This window comes from Scardinius erythrophthalmus (genome assembly GCF_964197995.2).
Source record: "Scardinius erythrophthalmus genome assembly, chromosome: 24".
Lineage (NCBI taxonomy): Eukaryota > Metazoa > Chordata > Actinopteri > Cypriniformes > Leuciscidae > Scardinius > Scardinius erythrophthalmus.
This window is the reverse complement of record NC_138244.1, coordinates 15,825,978-15,842,698: the sequence shown is the minus strand read 5'-3', so window position 1 is coordinate 15,842,698 and position 16,721 is coordinate 15,825,978. Positions and strand designations below refer to the sequence as shown.

At 36.8% G+C, this 16,721-nt stretch overlaps 1 protein-coding gene across 1 annotated transcript in view; it reads left to right on the top strand.

Annotated features, from left to right (window-relative positions):
• The window catches only part of dock4a (dedicator of cytokinesis 4a), a 77,420-nt gene that overhangs the window by 40,211 nt on the left and 20,488 nt on the right, over positions 1–16,721 (top strand). Inside the window, exons 17-28 of the mRNA XM_081356172.1 lie at positions 1,118–1,274; positions 3,949–4,046; positions 4,136–4,219; positions 5,104–5,204; positions 8,731–8,812; positions 10,412–10,582; positions 13,135–13,327; positions 13,644–13,768; positions 15,048–15,182; positions 15,277–15,375; positions 15,468–15,562; positions 15,662–15,737. Coding sequence (XP_081212298.1) covers positions 1,118–1,274; positions 3,949–4,046; positions 4,136–4,219; positions 5,104–5,204; positions 8,731–8,812; positions 10,412–10,582; positions 13,135–13,327; positions 13,644–13,768; positions 15,048–15,182; positions 15,277–15,375; positions 15,468–15,562; positions 15,662–15,737 — 1,416 coding nt within the window. The remainder of the gene's footprint in view (positions 1–1,117; positions 1,275–3,948; positions 4,047–4,135; positions 4,220–5,103; positions 5,205–8,730; positions 8,813–10,411; positions 10,583–13,134; positions 13,328–13,643; positions 13,769–15,047; positions 15,183–15,276; positions 15,376–15,467; positions 15,563–15,661; positions 15,738–16,721) is intronic.

Sequence of the window (16,721 nt, the reverse complement as noted above, 5' to 3'; positions counted from 1 at the left end):
CCGATTTGTCCTGACTGGTTAATCATGAGATTAATGACAGTTACTTTGCTATATTTTACAGTATGTTTCTCCTCAGGTTTATACATTTTACAGTACACTAATTGTGGGTAGAAAAAAGGATACAGATATATACATATATGTAAATATTTTCCAGATAATATTGTACACGCATTAACACACATTAGCATTAACATTAGCATTACACATTAACATTACATGTGATTAGTTAGGAAAGGAGTACCTCGCAAAATGAACATCATATATTTAGGGGTCCGTGGCATCAAAAAACCTTTGACAAACTATGCATTTGAATGTTTGTGAGGTCAAAATCACAGCCACACAATCAAAAATGCATTGTTCTGGCACCATTGTTTCCTTATTTAACCCTCTGGTGGTGTTCGTGTGGTGATTTTGTATTTTAATTAAATAAATGTACTATATTTTAGTTTGATAATGTTTTTGTTTAATATTTTTTATTTTTAGGGGATTTTATGGTTGTAAATTAAATTATTATGAACCATTCATTACCTTTTAACCACTTTTTGAGCATAGACCTGAAAATGAAATCTCCAACTTAAACTGTCATAAATATTGAATGCTTTGAAACACCGATTTAAGTTTGGTGTCTTTTTTGCTGAAGTAAAAAAATGAATTAAAAAAAGTGAAAAAAAGTTACAGAAGTTTAAATTTGTCATTATGAAAAATGCATAAAAATACTATTTTAAAATTTTATATGAAATAGAATTGTGAGAGAACTGTGAAAAACCTTTTTCAAAAAAATTTACTCTAAAAATCAAAGCCATAAATCTAAACAAGTTGTGTTCCAAATTTGAGGTTGATATCTCCAAAAATGTGCTTTCAGAGATAAAATTCACTTCCATTTCGTTTCCAATGTAGTCATTTTTGACCGCAAACAGTTGAAGTGTGATTTTTGAAGTGTGAAGTGAAGTATTTTTTTCTGGACCATTTAACCTTCTCAAATCATGTCCATGATTTTTTTGTGTGTGTTCACAATCAAAACCTTTACCAAGTTTCGTACCATTCCGATGAAGTAAAAAAGTCATGAGATGTTGATGTTATTAACATCTCATGCTATTGAACTTCTCTCTCATAACAGTGTGAAGAGACAGCTGATCTTCAGGATCCTGCTCGGTACCTCAAACTGCCGTTTTCCAAAGCCAGCCTCCAGCCGGCCAACAACCAGACAATAAAGAACAGCAAAGAGTCCTTCTGGATCCAGTCGTCTCTTTGCTCCACTAAACTCACTCAGAATGGTGAGACAAAGTTCCTCCTCACAGTATGCCATAAAACCTCATTTTTGAAATAATGTTATTTAGATTTAAAATCTGATCTGGGATAAACGCATCAAGAATAAAATTTCCAGCAAGTAAATAGTCTATTGTAATAGAAATTAACGTCTCGGTCAACTGTTCCACATGATCTCAAATCTGTCCCATCCATGCTGTTGGAAAGCGCTGATTTCAGAAATGCCGTTTGTCTTTGTGCCATATGGCCCCGTCTCTGCATCACGACCTTGATATTGTGATATATTGATCTGAGCCCTTCAGCAGGTGAATGTCATGGTAACAGTGGCAGAGAACCGAGAGGTCTGCGTTTGGAGCAGAGATCACAGCGGGCTGAGCCCACACCTGCCTCTGTTGACCTTGGAAGTTCGCCCAGTGTCTCTGCGGCTCTGCCGTGCCTTCGCCCAACTGCACACTTATTAACTGCCATCTGGCTGTTATTTAACGAAGGCACTGATCCCAAGTTAGATTCAGTTTATATTGCATCTATACTCGGCTAAACTTTAAAAAGCCTGAAGCTTGAGACTGATTATATTCATCCTGACCTTTGAGCTATAATGAACTATAGACAAAACCACTTGCATAAATATTAAGTTGGGTTACACTTTATTAGTTCAATTGTACTTACTCAAACAAGTTAATTAATTAACTACAAGTACTTACTATAGAGTTACGATTAGTGTTTGGTTTAGGGTTAGTTACTTGTAATTATGCATCATTTACTGTTATTACTATAGTAAGTATATGTTGTAATGTGTAACTACGTCACCTTAAAATTAACCTTAAATGTTACCTTAAGGTAAATCATGTCTTTATTTCTTTGTTATTCTTGCATTGTCACATGTAAATGTTTTAAAAGGCACCTTTAAAGGTTCATAGATCATTTGACCAGTTGATTCGCCAGCGGTTGATTCACCAATGGTTCATACTGTATGATGCTGGTTAATTCGCCTAGAGTTGATTTTCGCCAATGGTCGGTTTTGTACAGGTTGATTTGCCAGTGGTTGACACCAATGATGACGGTTGATTCACCTTAGGTTGATTCGCTAGTGATTGATTTACTACCGGTTGATTAACCAGTGGTTGATTCACCAATTGTTGATATGACAACGGTTGATTTGCGAATGGTTGGGTTTGTACTGGTTGATTCGCCAGCGGTTGACACCTATGATGATGCTTGATTCACCAGTGCTTGATTCACCAATGGTTGATTTGGTACTGGCTGATTCACCTACAGTTGATTCGCAAATGGTTGGTTTTGTACTGGTTGATTCGCCAGCGGTTGACACCAGTGATGACAGTTGATTCACCAGTGCTTGATTTGGTACTGGTTGATTCACCAGCTGTTGTTTCGCCAATGGTTGATTTGGTACTGGCTGATTCACCTACAGCTGATTCGTGAATGGTTGGTTTGGTACTGGTTGATTCATCAGCTGTTGATTCGGCAATGGTTGATTTGGTACTGGCTGATTCATCTACAGCTGATTCGCGAATGGTTGGTTTGGTACTGGTTGATTCATCAGCTGTTGATTTGCCAATGGTTGATTTGGTATTGGTTGATTCACCAGCAGTTGATTCACCAATGGTTGATTTGGTACTGGCTGATTCACCTACAACTGATTCGTGAATGGTTGGTTTGGTACTGGTTGATTCATCAGCTGTTGATTCAGCAATGGTTGATTTGGTACTGGCTGATTCATCTACAGCTGATTCGCGAATGGTTGGTTTGGTACTGGTTGATTCATCAGCTGTTGATTTGCCAATGGTTGGGTTGGTACTGGTTGATTCACCAGCTGTTGATTCGCCAATGTTTGATTTGGTACTGGTTGATTCACCAGCAGTTGATTCACCAATGGTTGATTTGGTATTGGTTGATTCACCAGCAGTTGATTCACCAATGGTTGATTTGGTACTGGCTGATTCATCTACAGCTGATTCGCGAATGGTTGGTTTGGTACTGGTTGATTCATCAGCTGTTGATTTGCCAATGGTTGGGCTGGTACTGGTTGATTCACCAGCAGTTGATTCGCCAATGGTTGATTTGGTACTGGTTGATTCATCAGCTGTTGATTTGCCAATGGTTAATTCACCAACAGTTGATTCACATGTGATTCATCAATGATTGATTTAGATTCGTCAATGATTCACCACTGAATATCAGAAATTGGCGAATCCACCACTAAAGAATTAACAATTGGCAAATCAACTGTCTGCAAATCAATTGTCAACATATTAACCAATGATTGATTCATCAATGATTTGTTTGGATTTGTCGATGGTTTATTCACCCAACAGTTGATTTGTCAGCAGGTGATTCATCAATGATTCACCACTGATTCACCACTAGTTTATATGTTGACAGTTGATTTGCCTATTATTAATTTTTCAGTGTTTGATTTGTCAACTGCTGATATGAAAACAGGTTATTGGCCAGTGTTTGATTAAATAGTTGTTAATTCACTAGTGGTTGATTTGGCAACATTTGATCCGCAAAGGGATTTAACAGACCCATCAATGGTTGGTTCACTAAAGGTTGATACACAAACAGGTGATTTGACAAATGATTTGACTCAGCCATTTTATTAATGAAACCCAATTTAAATGGTTTACCTTCAAAAGGGCATGTTTCTTGTATTGTTTTCAGGTGACATGTTGGACCTGCTGAAATGGAGAATCAATCTGGACAGAATCCTTGACTGCCTCTCCAAACTCAAGGACATTGATGGCACTGAAATTGTTAAGGTATAAACCACATACAGCAACTTCTACCACTGAAACTGCAGAAATAGCATATAATTGACTCTCTAACATTTGGATTTCTCTCTGTACAGTTTTTACAGGACACTCTGGACACCTTGTTTGGGATTTTAGACGAGAGTCCCCAGCGGTATGGACTAAAGGTGTTTGACTGCCTGGTGAGTGATGTTTTGTTTAAACGTGAATGTGAATGTATAAAATGTAGACAATGCATTGCTCTCAAGTTTCTAGTTTCCACAGATACTCACTCTACATGTTTTGACTGCAAACTCATACAAACTCATCCATCTCCTCCGCAAGGAGACAGTTTCTTGCTGTTAATGAGTACAAGATGCTCTCCTCATCTCTCCTCGACTGTGTAACCACGGTTACATGCCAAATATGGCAACTCGTAAAATCCATCTTAGACTTCTCTTGCTATAATCCAACTCCTGTCCTCATATCCTCTTTATTTCAGGCAGAACAAAGTACTTCTAGATCAGAAAGCACATAAACTCTGCATGATTGAGTGTTCTCTTAGGCTGCGTGGAAATTGTTTTATACAATAACTTTACTTTTTACTTGGTTCTCTGGAATATTTTATTCTGATTGGTCAATTGCTGCATTCTGCGGCCCATTCTAGGGCAATTGATTTCCTACGAAGCGGTGCTAGTTTCAAGTCTCATATCATTCCTCAGCAGCCTCCTTTTTACATAATAATGTAATTTAATTTATCAGTGGCTGATTCATCAATGATTGATTCACCAGTGGTTAATATGTTGATGTTTGATGCACAGATAGTTGATTCAGTTCGTCAGTGTTTGATCTGACAATGGATTTAATGGATCTGCCAAACAATTGATTCACAAATGGTTGATTCACCAAAGATTGTTACACTAGGAGGTGATTCGGAAACTGATTCGGCAGTTTTTGATTCTGCTGATCAGTATTGAAAAATAAACCCTGATAGGAATCGAAAGGGACTTAGCGTAAATTATGTTTATATTTTTGCTAAAGTTAGCTTATGACCTTACTGAGGTGACGATTTTTGTTTTCTCCTCAGGTGCACGTTATAAATCTGCTGCAGGACAGCAAATTCCAGCTCTTCAAGCCCGTAATGGACAACTACATCGAGAACCACTTCGCTGGTGCTCTGTCCTACAGGTAAACATTAGGAGCGGGGAAAAAAACATTCTGTTAAAAATCAAGATTCTTAAGACAAACGTTTTTTTTTTTAAATCGTAACTGATGAAAACTGAAGACCGCTGTGTTCTCGTCTTTTGCGCGTCTCACACAGAAAATGCAGCAAGCGTTTTTAAGCTGCCAGTCAAGTCAGCTTTTAAAATGTGTATCTCGAGACACGTGCTCTAGGTATTCGCCTTTGCAAAAATGCTTGTACAATGCAACATTTGATGTTAAGAGAAAAAGGAAACAGAACTTTGGAATACTTTTGAAGCCCAAGCTCTCTGAATGAAAGCTGTGTGTGTGTGTGTGTGTGTGTGTGTGTGTGTGTGTGTGTGTGTGCGGTGTGTTCTGGCCGTACTGTCTGTCAGTAATGAGGCGTTGTGGTTGTGTTGTTGTGTGTGTGGGCAGTAGATGTGGTCTCTCTTCTGTAACGCACTGAAGTGTGGAGCATCAGTGTCAGAGCTGAGGTGGATGTGGGCGGCCTGCAAAATACTCACTCTCGCAATGTTCCCGTCACCCAGTTCCCATAATGCTGTGCTGTGTTTCTGTCCCGTGTCCCGTGTAATGCTGTTTCTTTTTTATTATTATTTCTTCTTTTCTTTTATTTCATTTTGCATTGTGTGTTAAGTGCATATTTACAATTCCTATTATGTTGTGACACCTAAATTAAATTAAATGTTTTAATTTAATTTAATTTAATTTAATTTAATTTAATTTAATTTAATTTAATTTAATTTAATTTAATTTAATTTAATTTAATTTAATGCACATTAAGTGTGTCAACATATTGTTTTTTATTTTATTTTGCATTGTGTGCGTTAGGCCTATGTTTACATAGTATTATATTTTACTGTTATATTTCAAAAGAGACAGGAAAATCCCACTTTCAGACTTTTTTTTTTCACAGCCTATTTTCAGTTTAATGTTATGTACTTTGCAACCACGCTCACACACACATACATTTTCACACTGCGCTGTGTTTCCCAGCATGCTCAAAGACACACTAAGGTTAATCTATAGTCAGGATGGATGCGGTAGTGAATTGGCGATTTGTCTCAGGGTTGTGAAAAACACAGTCGCTGGGTTCAAACTGAGTGTCAATAATCCTGAAGTATCTAAAGTAAATGTAGCTGATGCTGCTAGGGCATTTACTGCTGTTATCGCTAGAGAATAACAGTTGAGTCACATTATAGTGTTTAAATTTGCAACGCTAAGTAGTGTGAAATAAGAGGTCCGTATTACATTAGTCATTTATGGCACAATTTTCTCATGAATTGAATCGGATCTAACAGAACAGATTTGATTCGATGTAACAGAACAGACTGAACTGAACCGAGTTGAACTTATCTGAGCTGAAATTAACGGCACACTATGCAAGATTTGTACCTTAATATAACAGCTTCGAAATAATTTCGATGGTAAACGAACTCGTAGTACAGCGAATCATCCCGATAGCAAAGCATGGAGGGGACGCTGCTGGCAAAACCAGCAATGCAGGTTTGAGAGGTGGCGCCCCGCCAAATCTCGCAAGAATCACGACTCAACGTCACATACATCAACAACATATGAAGCAGCCTGTATGGAAGACATTTCAGACGTGAATCATGGCAGAGACGACGAAGAAAACAAAGAAAGCGCGGTCGGAAGAGTGCAGAGACGGCTCTGCATGAGCGGTATTTACGACAGTAACGTTAAATACAAGTACTCCACAGCGACTCTAGGGGTCGCTGTTTGAGAAAAACGGAAACTGCATAGTGTGCCTTTAATCAAACAAAACTAAATCGAATTGTATTGATTCTATCTGAACAAAGCTGAATTAAATGAAAAAAGCAAACAAACAAAACTGAACCGATTTATATCACATTGAATCTGACTGAACAAAACAGAACACAACTGAATTGAATCTAACCGAACAGATTTTTTAATTGACAACAGGCTGAACTGAAAAGAAATCAGTTTAACTGAACTGAACCAAGCTGAAATGAATCAAGCAAAACTAAACTGAATCGAATCTATCTGATGAAAGCTGAATTGAATTGAATCATACAAAACAAAATGGAAAGCTGAACTGAACTAAACCATTTCCAATCAAATTGAATCTGATCAAACTGAACTGAACTGAAGGCTGTGTTGTCAGATCTTGGTGAATACAAATAGGATAAATAATATATAAAGATTATTCTTGATGTGGTTAAAGACTATGATAAGACTATTTTTAAGGCAGTTGATTTTATCAATGTGTTACAGTGTGTTTAATTAAGATCTAATTGGATTTCAAGTCAAATCTTTAGGGGGAATGAAAGCTAGTATTACACTGTGGCTGACATTAATTGCAATCCCATGCTGGGAATGTTAAAAATGTTCTCCTTATGGCCAAATTACTCTCATGGGCTTCCGAAATCATTTGACCCACTGTAGACGCCGTCCACAGACTGTGAATATATGTACACCTTTACACACACCGTCCTTCTCACACAGATTTTGATGAATTGGACCCGAAGGACATTTTAAACCATTGTAATGGGTTCTGACTGGCAACAGAGACCATTAAACCGGAGTTTATTTACAAAGTTTCATGGCAGCTGTATTAAGTATTCATGAAGACCTGTGCACTCTAACTCCACTGATTCATTGTTACCATCACTTGAAACATCTCAGACGTTTCATCGCTTGAGTGTTTAAGACTTCTCATGGGATACACTGGACCGTTAAGGACCTTTACTGACCTTGGAACAGCATTCAACCTGTCAGAGATTCAACCTTCATATACTCGATGAGGAGTCTTGGAATAACATCTACTAGTCAGATTTAAGGAATACTTTAAATTTGTAATCTTATCAAGGTTATGATTGTTGATGGACAAATATTTATAATATTATGAAGACAAAAACTAGCAGTGAAATCTTTTTTTGTCAAAAACTAAAAACTATATTAACAATTGAGCAGCAAATCAGCATATTAGAATGATTTCTGGAGGATCATGTGACACTGAAGTAATCCAGTAATGACGCTGAAAATTCAGCTTTGCATCACAGGAATAAATTACCTTTTAAAATATATTCAAATAGAAACGGTTATTTTAAATTGTAATGATATTTAACAATATTACTGTTTTTAATGTATTTTTAGTCAAATAAATTCAGCCTTGTAAGCAGAAGAGACATCTTTAAAAAACAAAAACTTTTGAAAGGTAGTTTAAACCTGTTTATTCGCCATTAAAAAATAAACTGAATTTAAAATCTAAAATATATAACTAAATAAAAATCAAGGATTTAAAGGTACCGAACAGTCTAAATGAGCATGCCAACATTTTTCTTTTCCCTGCAGATGTCATTTTAGAGGCTCTGTAAAATCTTGAGCACTGCCTATGAATAATTTGCGATATTATGCATGTTCCCTGCAGGACACACAGAAACGTACAACATTCATACATAAATGGCAAGTTTTAGCAAACTGCTTCTTTTTTTTGCTCCTGATGTCTGATATTCACGGCTTGTGCTTGCAGGGATCTGATCCGTGTGTTGAAGTGGTATGTGGATCGTATCATTGATGCCGAGCACCAGGAACAGATCCAGCAGGTTTTGAAGGTGAGAACGCTAACATGCGCTTCATTCAGGATGTATGTGTATGTATGCAAATCTATGAGGAAACATATGCACCCTATCTCTCGCTCTCTCTCTCTCTCTCTCTCTCTGTCTCTGTCTCTGTCTCTCTGTCGGTCTATCATGAATAAACCCTCACCCCCTGCTGGTTCTCTGTCCTGATCATCTTAGCTTTCTCCCCAGCAGCTATGAATATCCTTGATGCATCTGTTCTACCTCTCCAGCCTCTCTCACCCACAGGAACTTCTTTTCTTACCCATCATGCAATTAAGCTACAAACATTCAGTCTTTTCTTTCTTCATTTGCCCGTTCTGCTTTTATGACACGCCGTGGGACCACCAGGCACATTTCTCCAAATGCATCCACACTCGTTTACACCCTTCAAAGGTGTTGTTTGAAAGCAATTCCCACTTTCTTACCTTGAACCCATCAAACCTCTTTGGGTTCATCTTGTGGTATTTTTGCTCTTTCTGATTGAAATGTTAAAAAACAGAAAATGTTCTTCACACTATGTTTACAGATTTTTTTTTTCTTCTTCAAAAAGTAATAAAGAAACAGATAATGCATCCCAATATGTTCAGTATATTAAATGTATGTATGTATGTATGTGTACATACACACATGCATACATACATACACACATGCAAACATACATACATACATAAATACACAATTTAATATATATATTATATATATATATATATATATATATATATATATATATATATATATATATATATATATATATATATATATATATATATATATATATATATATATATATTAAATTAACCCTGTAAAGCCTTCTCCACCATATTTGATATGCACATTTCTAAAGCCTCTAAATGATCTAACATTTTCTGAAAAAACTGTTTCTACACAATCTACTACATGCTTTCTGTCGTCTGATTGATAGTTTATTTAGAAGGTTAAAAGGCCTTTTAGTATTTTGTAATTGTAAAAACGTCCACCTTCAGGTTGAGGTTCACTTGTTTTATTGATGTGAAATCGTTACAGATTTCTAAAAAGTAAACGTATAAGAATAACTTTTATATTGTTAGTCATGTTTCAAGATGAACTCTTACTGGACTGAAGCAAAAACCATGTTAAAATGCAAGTATCAAATATGATCCATCAGGCTTTTGAGGAACATTTATTTGTGTTTTATGTAAGTAGTCTGTTATACTGCTATAAAAATCTAATCTAATATTGACCATAAAAATATCAGCATCTGCACCAAATTGCATATTTCTGCTCAGTTTGGGTGTTTTTTCATCTCTAGTGTGAGCTTCATATTCTCACTATATCATATTATACAGTCATAAAAGCTTTAATGTATTAAATATGATGCTCAACATAAACATATGCAAAGTCTTTTCTTTAGATTTTGTTTATATTTTGTCTAAAGGTTCAATAAACTGTTCCATATAAAGAATAGATTTTACTGACTATTATTTCATATGTCAGGCTTTAACAGGGTTAAGAAATCATTTTAAACATGTTTTGGATTTTTAGTTAGGATTTTTTTTTATGTGATTAAATATTAATTTCAATAACAATAGTTTGATGTCATATGGCCCACAGGCATCAGAGTACTTGTTTAAGTACATTGTGCAGTCCCGGCGTCTGTACGCGGCGGCCACCGGAGGCCAGAACGAGGAGGAATTCCGCTGCTCTGTTCATGAGCTCTTCAAATCCATCCACCTGTTCCTGTCTCACGAGAGTAAGGGCATCAGCCCCATCACACACACACAGGTGAGACATACACACGCCTGTACGCCTACACTGGGTTCAAGTTCACACACTGAGTGATGAGAAAGTATGTACTTACTGTGTAGTAAGCTGGTATTCCAGCATTTGAGCGTAATCTGCCATCATAAAATTGCATTTTTACAGCCTGAAGTGGTTCAGTTTCACGAGATCCAGTTTCTTTTTTTCTTTTTTTTCTCAGCAAAGATCTGAACAATCACATTTTAGCAATTGGACCAACATAAATTATTGTTTCTGGCAATTGTAATTCCTGTTTCACATGCTGCTTTAAAAATCGTTTGCATTAAAATGATTTGTGGATTATGGTCTATTAATTGGTGACCTCTGACCTTGAGAAAGTGGCTGTGGACAATGTTAGCCGAAACACCATCCAGACACCTCTGATCCAGACATATTTTCAGTGTATTTATGATTTGGAATGCACTAATCTGGTTATCGCTTACCTGTAAACTGGACTTCATATGTCAGGGAATTGAATTATGATATAGGGTGTAAAGAGTCAGATTACTCACGGTTTGGTTTTTATCATGATTTTAGGGTCGCTGTTTCGATACTGTTCGGTATGTGCTATGTTCAGGGAAAAAAGGACTACTGTCAAATAAAAATAAAGAAAATGACAACAAATAATCAAACCACAAGCAACAGCACAAATAAATACAATAGAGCAAATATACAAATAAAAGAAACAGTGCTTTTCAGGTACAGAAATTGAATTAAGTAATCAAATGTAAACATTCCATATGATTTCACTGCAGAAATTAAATAAAGATGAATCATTGTTAAAGTTATAAAAGCTATTCAGTCAAGAGCAGTGAGTGATTTCCTTGTCTTTTATTGTTTGATGAAAAACACTGCTGTCACTTTAAGACATAATGAATGCAAGGATCCAGTGCACTGATACTGATACACATGCGTCGTCTTTCTCGACTGTTTGCGTTCACTTAAGACATAACCTACTTTTGTTTGCTAGGATACTTGGCAAAGCGGGCATGTTGACATCATTTTTGTGTGAATTTGTGCTTTCAAGCGCAAGAGAACTCAATATTTGCATGTTGTCTGAGCCACGGCTTTCCGTGTGCGCGCTTCGGATGAGTGCACACACAAATTTTCTCGCAGCGAGTTTTCTTTCGCGTCTTTTAAATGTTCAAATTGGCAAGGCTTAAATGAGTTTAGTTTAAAACAGATAGCAACATGTGCTCTTCAGGTTCAAAACCCAGGTGATGACGGTGTACATGACTGGTCATATATGTTTAGGGGAAGTCAGAATGCGTATCCATCGACAGAAACATACATACTAACTCTGTCTCTGTTTTACACGTTGTTATTTTCAACAAACCATATTAAAGATGCGTATGCGTCGTGAGATTTGAGATGAACCCGCTGAGATGAACACTAGGAAGACAGTTAGCAGGAAGATAGAAGTGTTTATTGAGTACTGTACTTTTTTTCAGCCCCACCCACATTTGTTCTGCTAGCATAGCAGCGTTCAAAGCTCAGTCAGCCCATGGAGAGTTAATCCAGTCTTGATATACACAAACAGAGACGCATGCTGTGCGTGCTAAAAGCCTGCCACACACTGTCACGGCCCGCGAGCTTGGAGTCAGCAGAGCCATGTGTGTCCGTCGGGCAGAGAGACCCGCGCCCGTTCTTTCAGAGATTCGTTTCGTTCCGACGAGCGTTAACGGTGGCACAGTGGGGACGCGCGCGCACATTCGCACATTCACTCACACTGAACTCGCACACAAGTCTGTTCTTGTTATGGCAGCCCAGCAAGAGAGCAGATTTCAATTAACACAGCCAAGAAAACAAAGCGTCTTTGGACACCGCGGCATAATCCAAAGCACATGCAGGAGACTGGATCTGTGCCAGATTCGTGTCATCACAATATTTGTGTGTGTGAATAAGTGCCTTTGCTTACATCTGTTGTTTGACGTCCCCTACCACACCAGAGGAACATTTTCCCACTAAATCAATGTGCAAATGTGTTTGGAGGAAGATGATAGCGGTTGTATTACAGTGACACAAATGCACAAAATAGACATACCGCAGCACATTACACATATTATTAAAGTCGGCATGAAACAAGTTGCGATGGTCTTCCCTATTGTGGCATATATTTGAGTGAAACTGCTTCCCGAAAAAGAAAAAATGCAGGACGGGACTTGATTTTGTCCATCAGAAATTGATTGGATGGTTGTGGTCTGCTATTGTTGAGTAGCAGGTTGATCCCGCCCCTCGCTCCGGTAAACACATCATCAGAGAAGAGAAGAGATGATGCTGCAAAAGAGAGGGAGAAGTTATTTTGATTAAAGATTACGAGGGTACATGAGTTTTTTAAATATTGACGTGCACAGATACATAATTTATTAATAATGCTGCAGTATTTATGCAATATTACATAAAAAAAATAACAAGAATTGTCTGTTTTGATTTCATGGTGACTTTAAAGTTATCTCTTGGGTACCACCTAATGAGCTTGACTGGGGTTTTTTGTACTAAACAAACACTTAGCGATGTGTTTACTGGCATTTTCTCAGGCCGTGTTCCTGAGATCGTTCCCGACTGTGTGCTGCGAGCTGCTAAAGATCTTCAGCATGAGAGAGGTGGCAAATCTGGCCCGTGACACGCTGAGCAGTCTGCCCGCCCTCACGCACAACGACTGCCCCCTACAGGCCGTCAAGCTGCAGTGCATGGCCAAGACCGTGGAGAGCCCTCTTTACATCAACCCGGGTAACCCAGATCACTCAGTTTTCTGATTTAAAGCATTTAAAAATTGAACAAATATTGCTGAAAACACCAGTTTAGATCTATTAGAGGACATCTAAACTCTAGCATACACTGCACCTATGCCGTTTAACCCTTTAAACCTGTTGGTGAACGTTTTTACAGTTATATTAAAAGGTATTTTACTTGCTAAAACGCATAAACTATCAATCAGACATCAGAAGGCATGTAGCAGATTGTGTACAACAGTTTAGAGTCTTTGACGCAGTACTCTTTCTAGGGTTAAAAGATGCTTGAATCTTCTGTGTGTTTGTGTCGTCAGAGTCGAGGTGTGTGCTGTTACCTGTAGTTCTGCGTCTGCTGCACACACACCTGCAGGAGCAGAAGGAGCTGGTTCTGTGCGCCAACATCCTCACCAGCATGCTGACGCTCAACACACCCGCCACGGTCAGAAACCGCTGCTACAGTCATTTCCTTATTGTTCTCTATTTATTAGTTCGTTTCTAGCTCTTGTCCTTTTTTATTTACTGTTTTTTTGGAATTGCTGATGAGATTTGGTACTCATTTTAGTTGCTGATTTCATATGGAGAAAATGTAAAAAGTTAAAAAGTAGGGCTTATTGTTATTAAAAATATGATTATCTGAAAATATATATTTTTTTAATTTACAAATGTAATCATGACCCCCCTGACCTGTACTGTATGTAAATTTCACAATATAGTAACCATTTTTAACCTAAATCAGTGATCTACCACAATAATATAATCTGAATAAATATTGTATTTAATTAATTGTAATTTAATTTGATTAATTAAATCAACATATTATAAAATTAATTCAGTAAATTTTTAAATCAATTGACAGCCCTAGTATATTTATCTAAATGTATATAAATAATTAAATAAATATCCAAAAAGGAAATATCATATAATTAATATTTAAATGTATGTATTTATATATATTTATAAATAATATTATTTTTTAGTTTTGAGTTAAATTGAGTTAAAATGGCTGGTGAGATTTAGTACATATTTTAGTTACTGATTTTTTTTTATTTTTTATTTTTATCTAAACATATAAGCTTTAGAAATTGAATTTAATCATTACCTCCTGACCTGTAGGCCTATATAAATTTCGCAATAAGGGAATATTATTCCTCAAATAATTTTTCATGTAAACATTTAAATCAATTGACAGCCCTAAAAATATTATAAAAAAATGTGAATCTGAAATCTAATATCATATAATTAATTTTTTTTTTTTTTTTTTTTTTTTTTTTTTTAAATATCGTCACCTTCCTAAAATAATTTCCCAAGCCATTTTTTTCAGGTTTCTCAGAAAACACAAAAAACTGAACCAATAATTGAGAGGTTGAGTAGATTTTCGTTCTTCTTGATGCAGCTGCCATCTTGAAAAGCTTGTAAAATGGCCTAAGTCTCATTGTCTTTTGACTTAGGCAAAATAAAACGGCTCTAAAAAGTCACACTCTTGACATAGGCCATTAAACTACAGGGGTAGAATTGCATAATCTGTTAAACTGAGGATGTGGACGATTTTACCAGCAGTGGCCAGCATCATGAGGAGATGGCTTATGCAAAAAATAATTTTTGTCAATTATTTTAGGAAGGTGACGATATTTAAAAATATATTTTTTTTAATATTAATTTGTATATATCACAATTAATTTAAAATAAATTAAATGAAATATTTTTGTTGATGTCTGTAGGAGTGTGGAGTGTCTGAGGAGGTGAATCTGGTCATGGAGAGCCTGTCTGGAGTCTTACTCAGAACTATACTGGAAGTGACCAACCGTCCTCAGCCCGCTGCCTCCTCCCTGCGCCTGCAGTACCAGGATGTGACCGTGCGTCTGACCCTTCTATTGACCTTTTTATATTTACTTGGGGGTGTAAGTATTTCAGTATACTGAATAACACTCAGATGTGTTCGTGTTTCAGGGTGAATTTGTTGCTTGTTTACTCGCGTTGCTACGGCAGCTAAAAGATAAAGAATACCAACAGCTTCTCAGCAGATTTCCCACTAAAGATGAACTAACGGTAAAATCATTTTCTAAACATTACCTGAGCACAGCTGTGATAATAGTGATTGCTGTAGTGTGACTGTACGTTCTCTCACACTGGTTTCCCAGAGTTTCATCCTGCAGTTATTCACCGTCTTCAGAATACTTATCCGACAGGATATGTTCCCAAAAGACTGGACTGTCATGCGACTGGTCGCTAATAAGTAAGGGCTTGGAAAACCAGGCTTGAAATGATTCATATTTAATCTCATTCAACCATAGAAATGTTTTATCGCTTGACGTTTCTGTTTGTTTGTGTTTAGCGTCATTATTACCACCATCTTGTATCTCTCTGATACCCTGCGCAACAACTTCCTTAATGAGAAATTTGACTTCAAGGTAAGGAGATTTTCCATTTATGGATTCAGTAAGATATGGATACTTAGAGTCATGAAGATATTATGTTTCAAAAGCTTTCTATTTCAAGTAAATGCTGTTCTTTTGATCTTTCTATTCAGCAAAGAAAAAAATTATCACGGTTTTCACCAAAATATAAAGATTTTTTCAACATTAAGTTTTAAATTGTTATAATATTTCAGTAGCACCTCAATGCAGTCACCAAGATCCAGGGGGCGGGGTTGGATCCACATCTAAGGGGTGGAGATTGGTAGATTTAGGGGTGGAGATGGGTAGGTTTAGGGGTGGGTTTAGGGATCAGGGGGTGGGGATGGGTAGGTTTAGGTCAGTGGTTCTCAACCTCTCCTGCAGTGACCCCCTGACAGGCCATGTTTCTGTTTTAACCCTGAAATGGCACACCTGATTCAATTAATTAAAGGCTTAATGAGTAGTTGACTAATTGATTAATTGACTAATTCCAACTCTTCCTACTCTAATAACTTCTCATTAATTGAATCAGGTGTGCCATTTCAGGGTTAAAACAGAAACATGGCCTGTCAGGGGGTCCCTGCAGGAGAGGTTGAGAACCACTGGTTTAGGTATATGTAAGGTGGGAGGAGTTGGATCTGGATCCAACTCCTCCCCCTGGATTTCGTGTTCTGCAGTGAGGACCATCTCTAATATTTCACAATATTACTGTGTCTATTGTGTTTTGATTTAAAAAAAGCAGCATTAATGAACATGAGACAAAAACGACCCCAAATGTTAGTGTCACCTGACACTTTTGCACTTTTTCACCTGAAACATCTGTACAAAATCTTCATTCTTACCTTTTAAAGAAAGTAAAAAAATATCATTTCAAATCATGGAATACCATAAATTCACTGGAATACCAGAGAAAAATTAGCACATACTACTGTATATTATATTCACTAATGATTGCCTGTCACTTTAACTATTTGATTAAATATGTTAATATATTCAGAC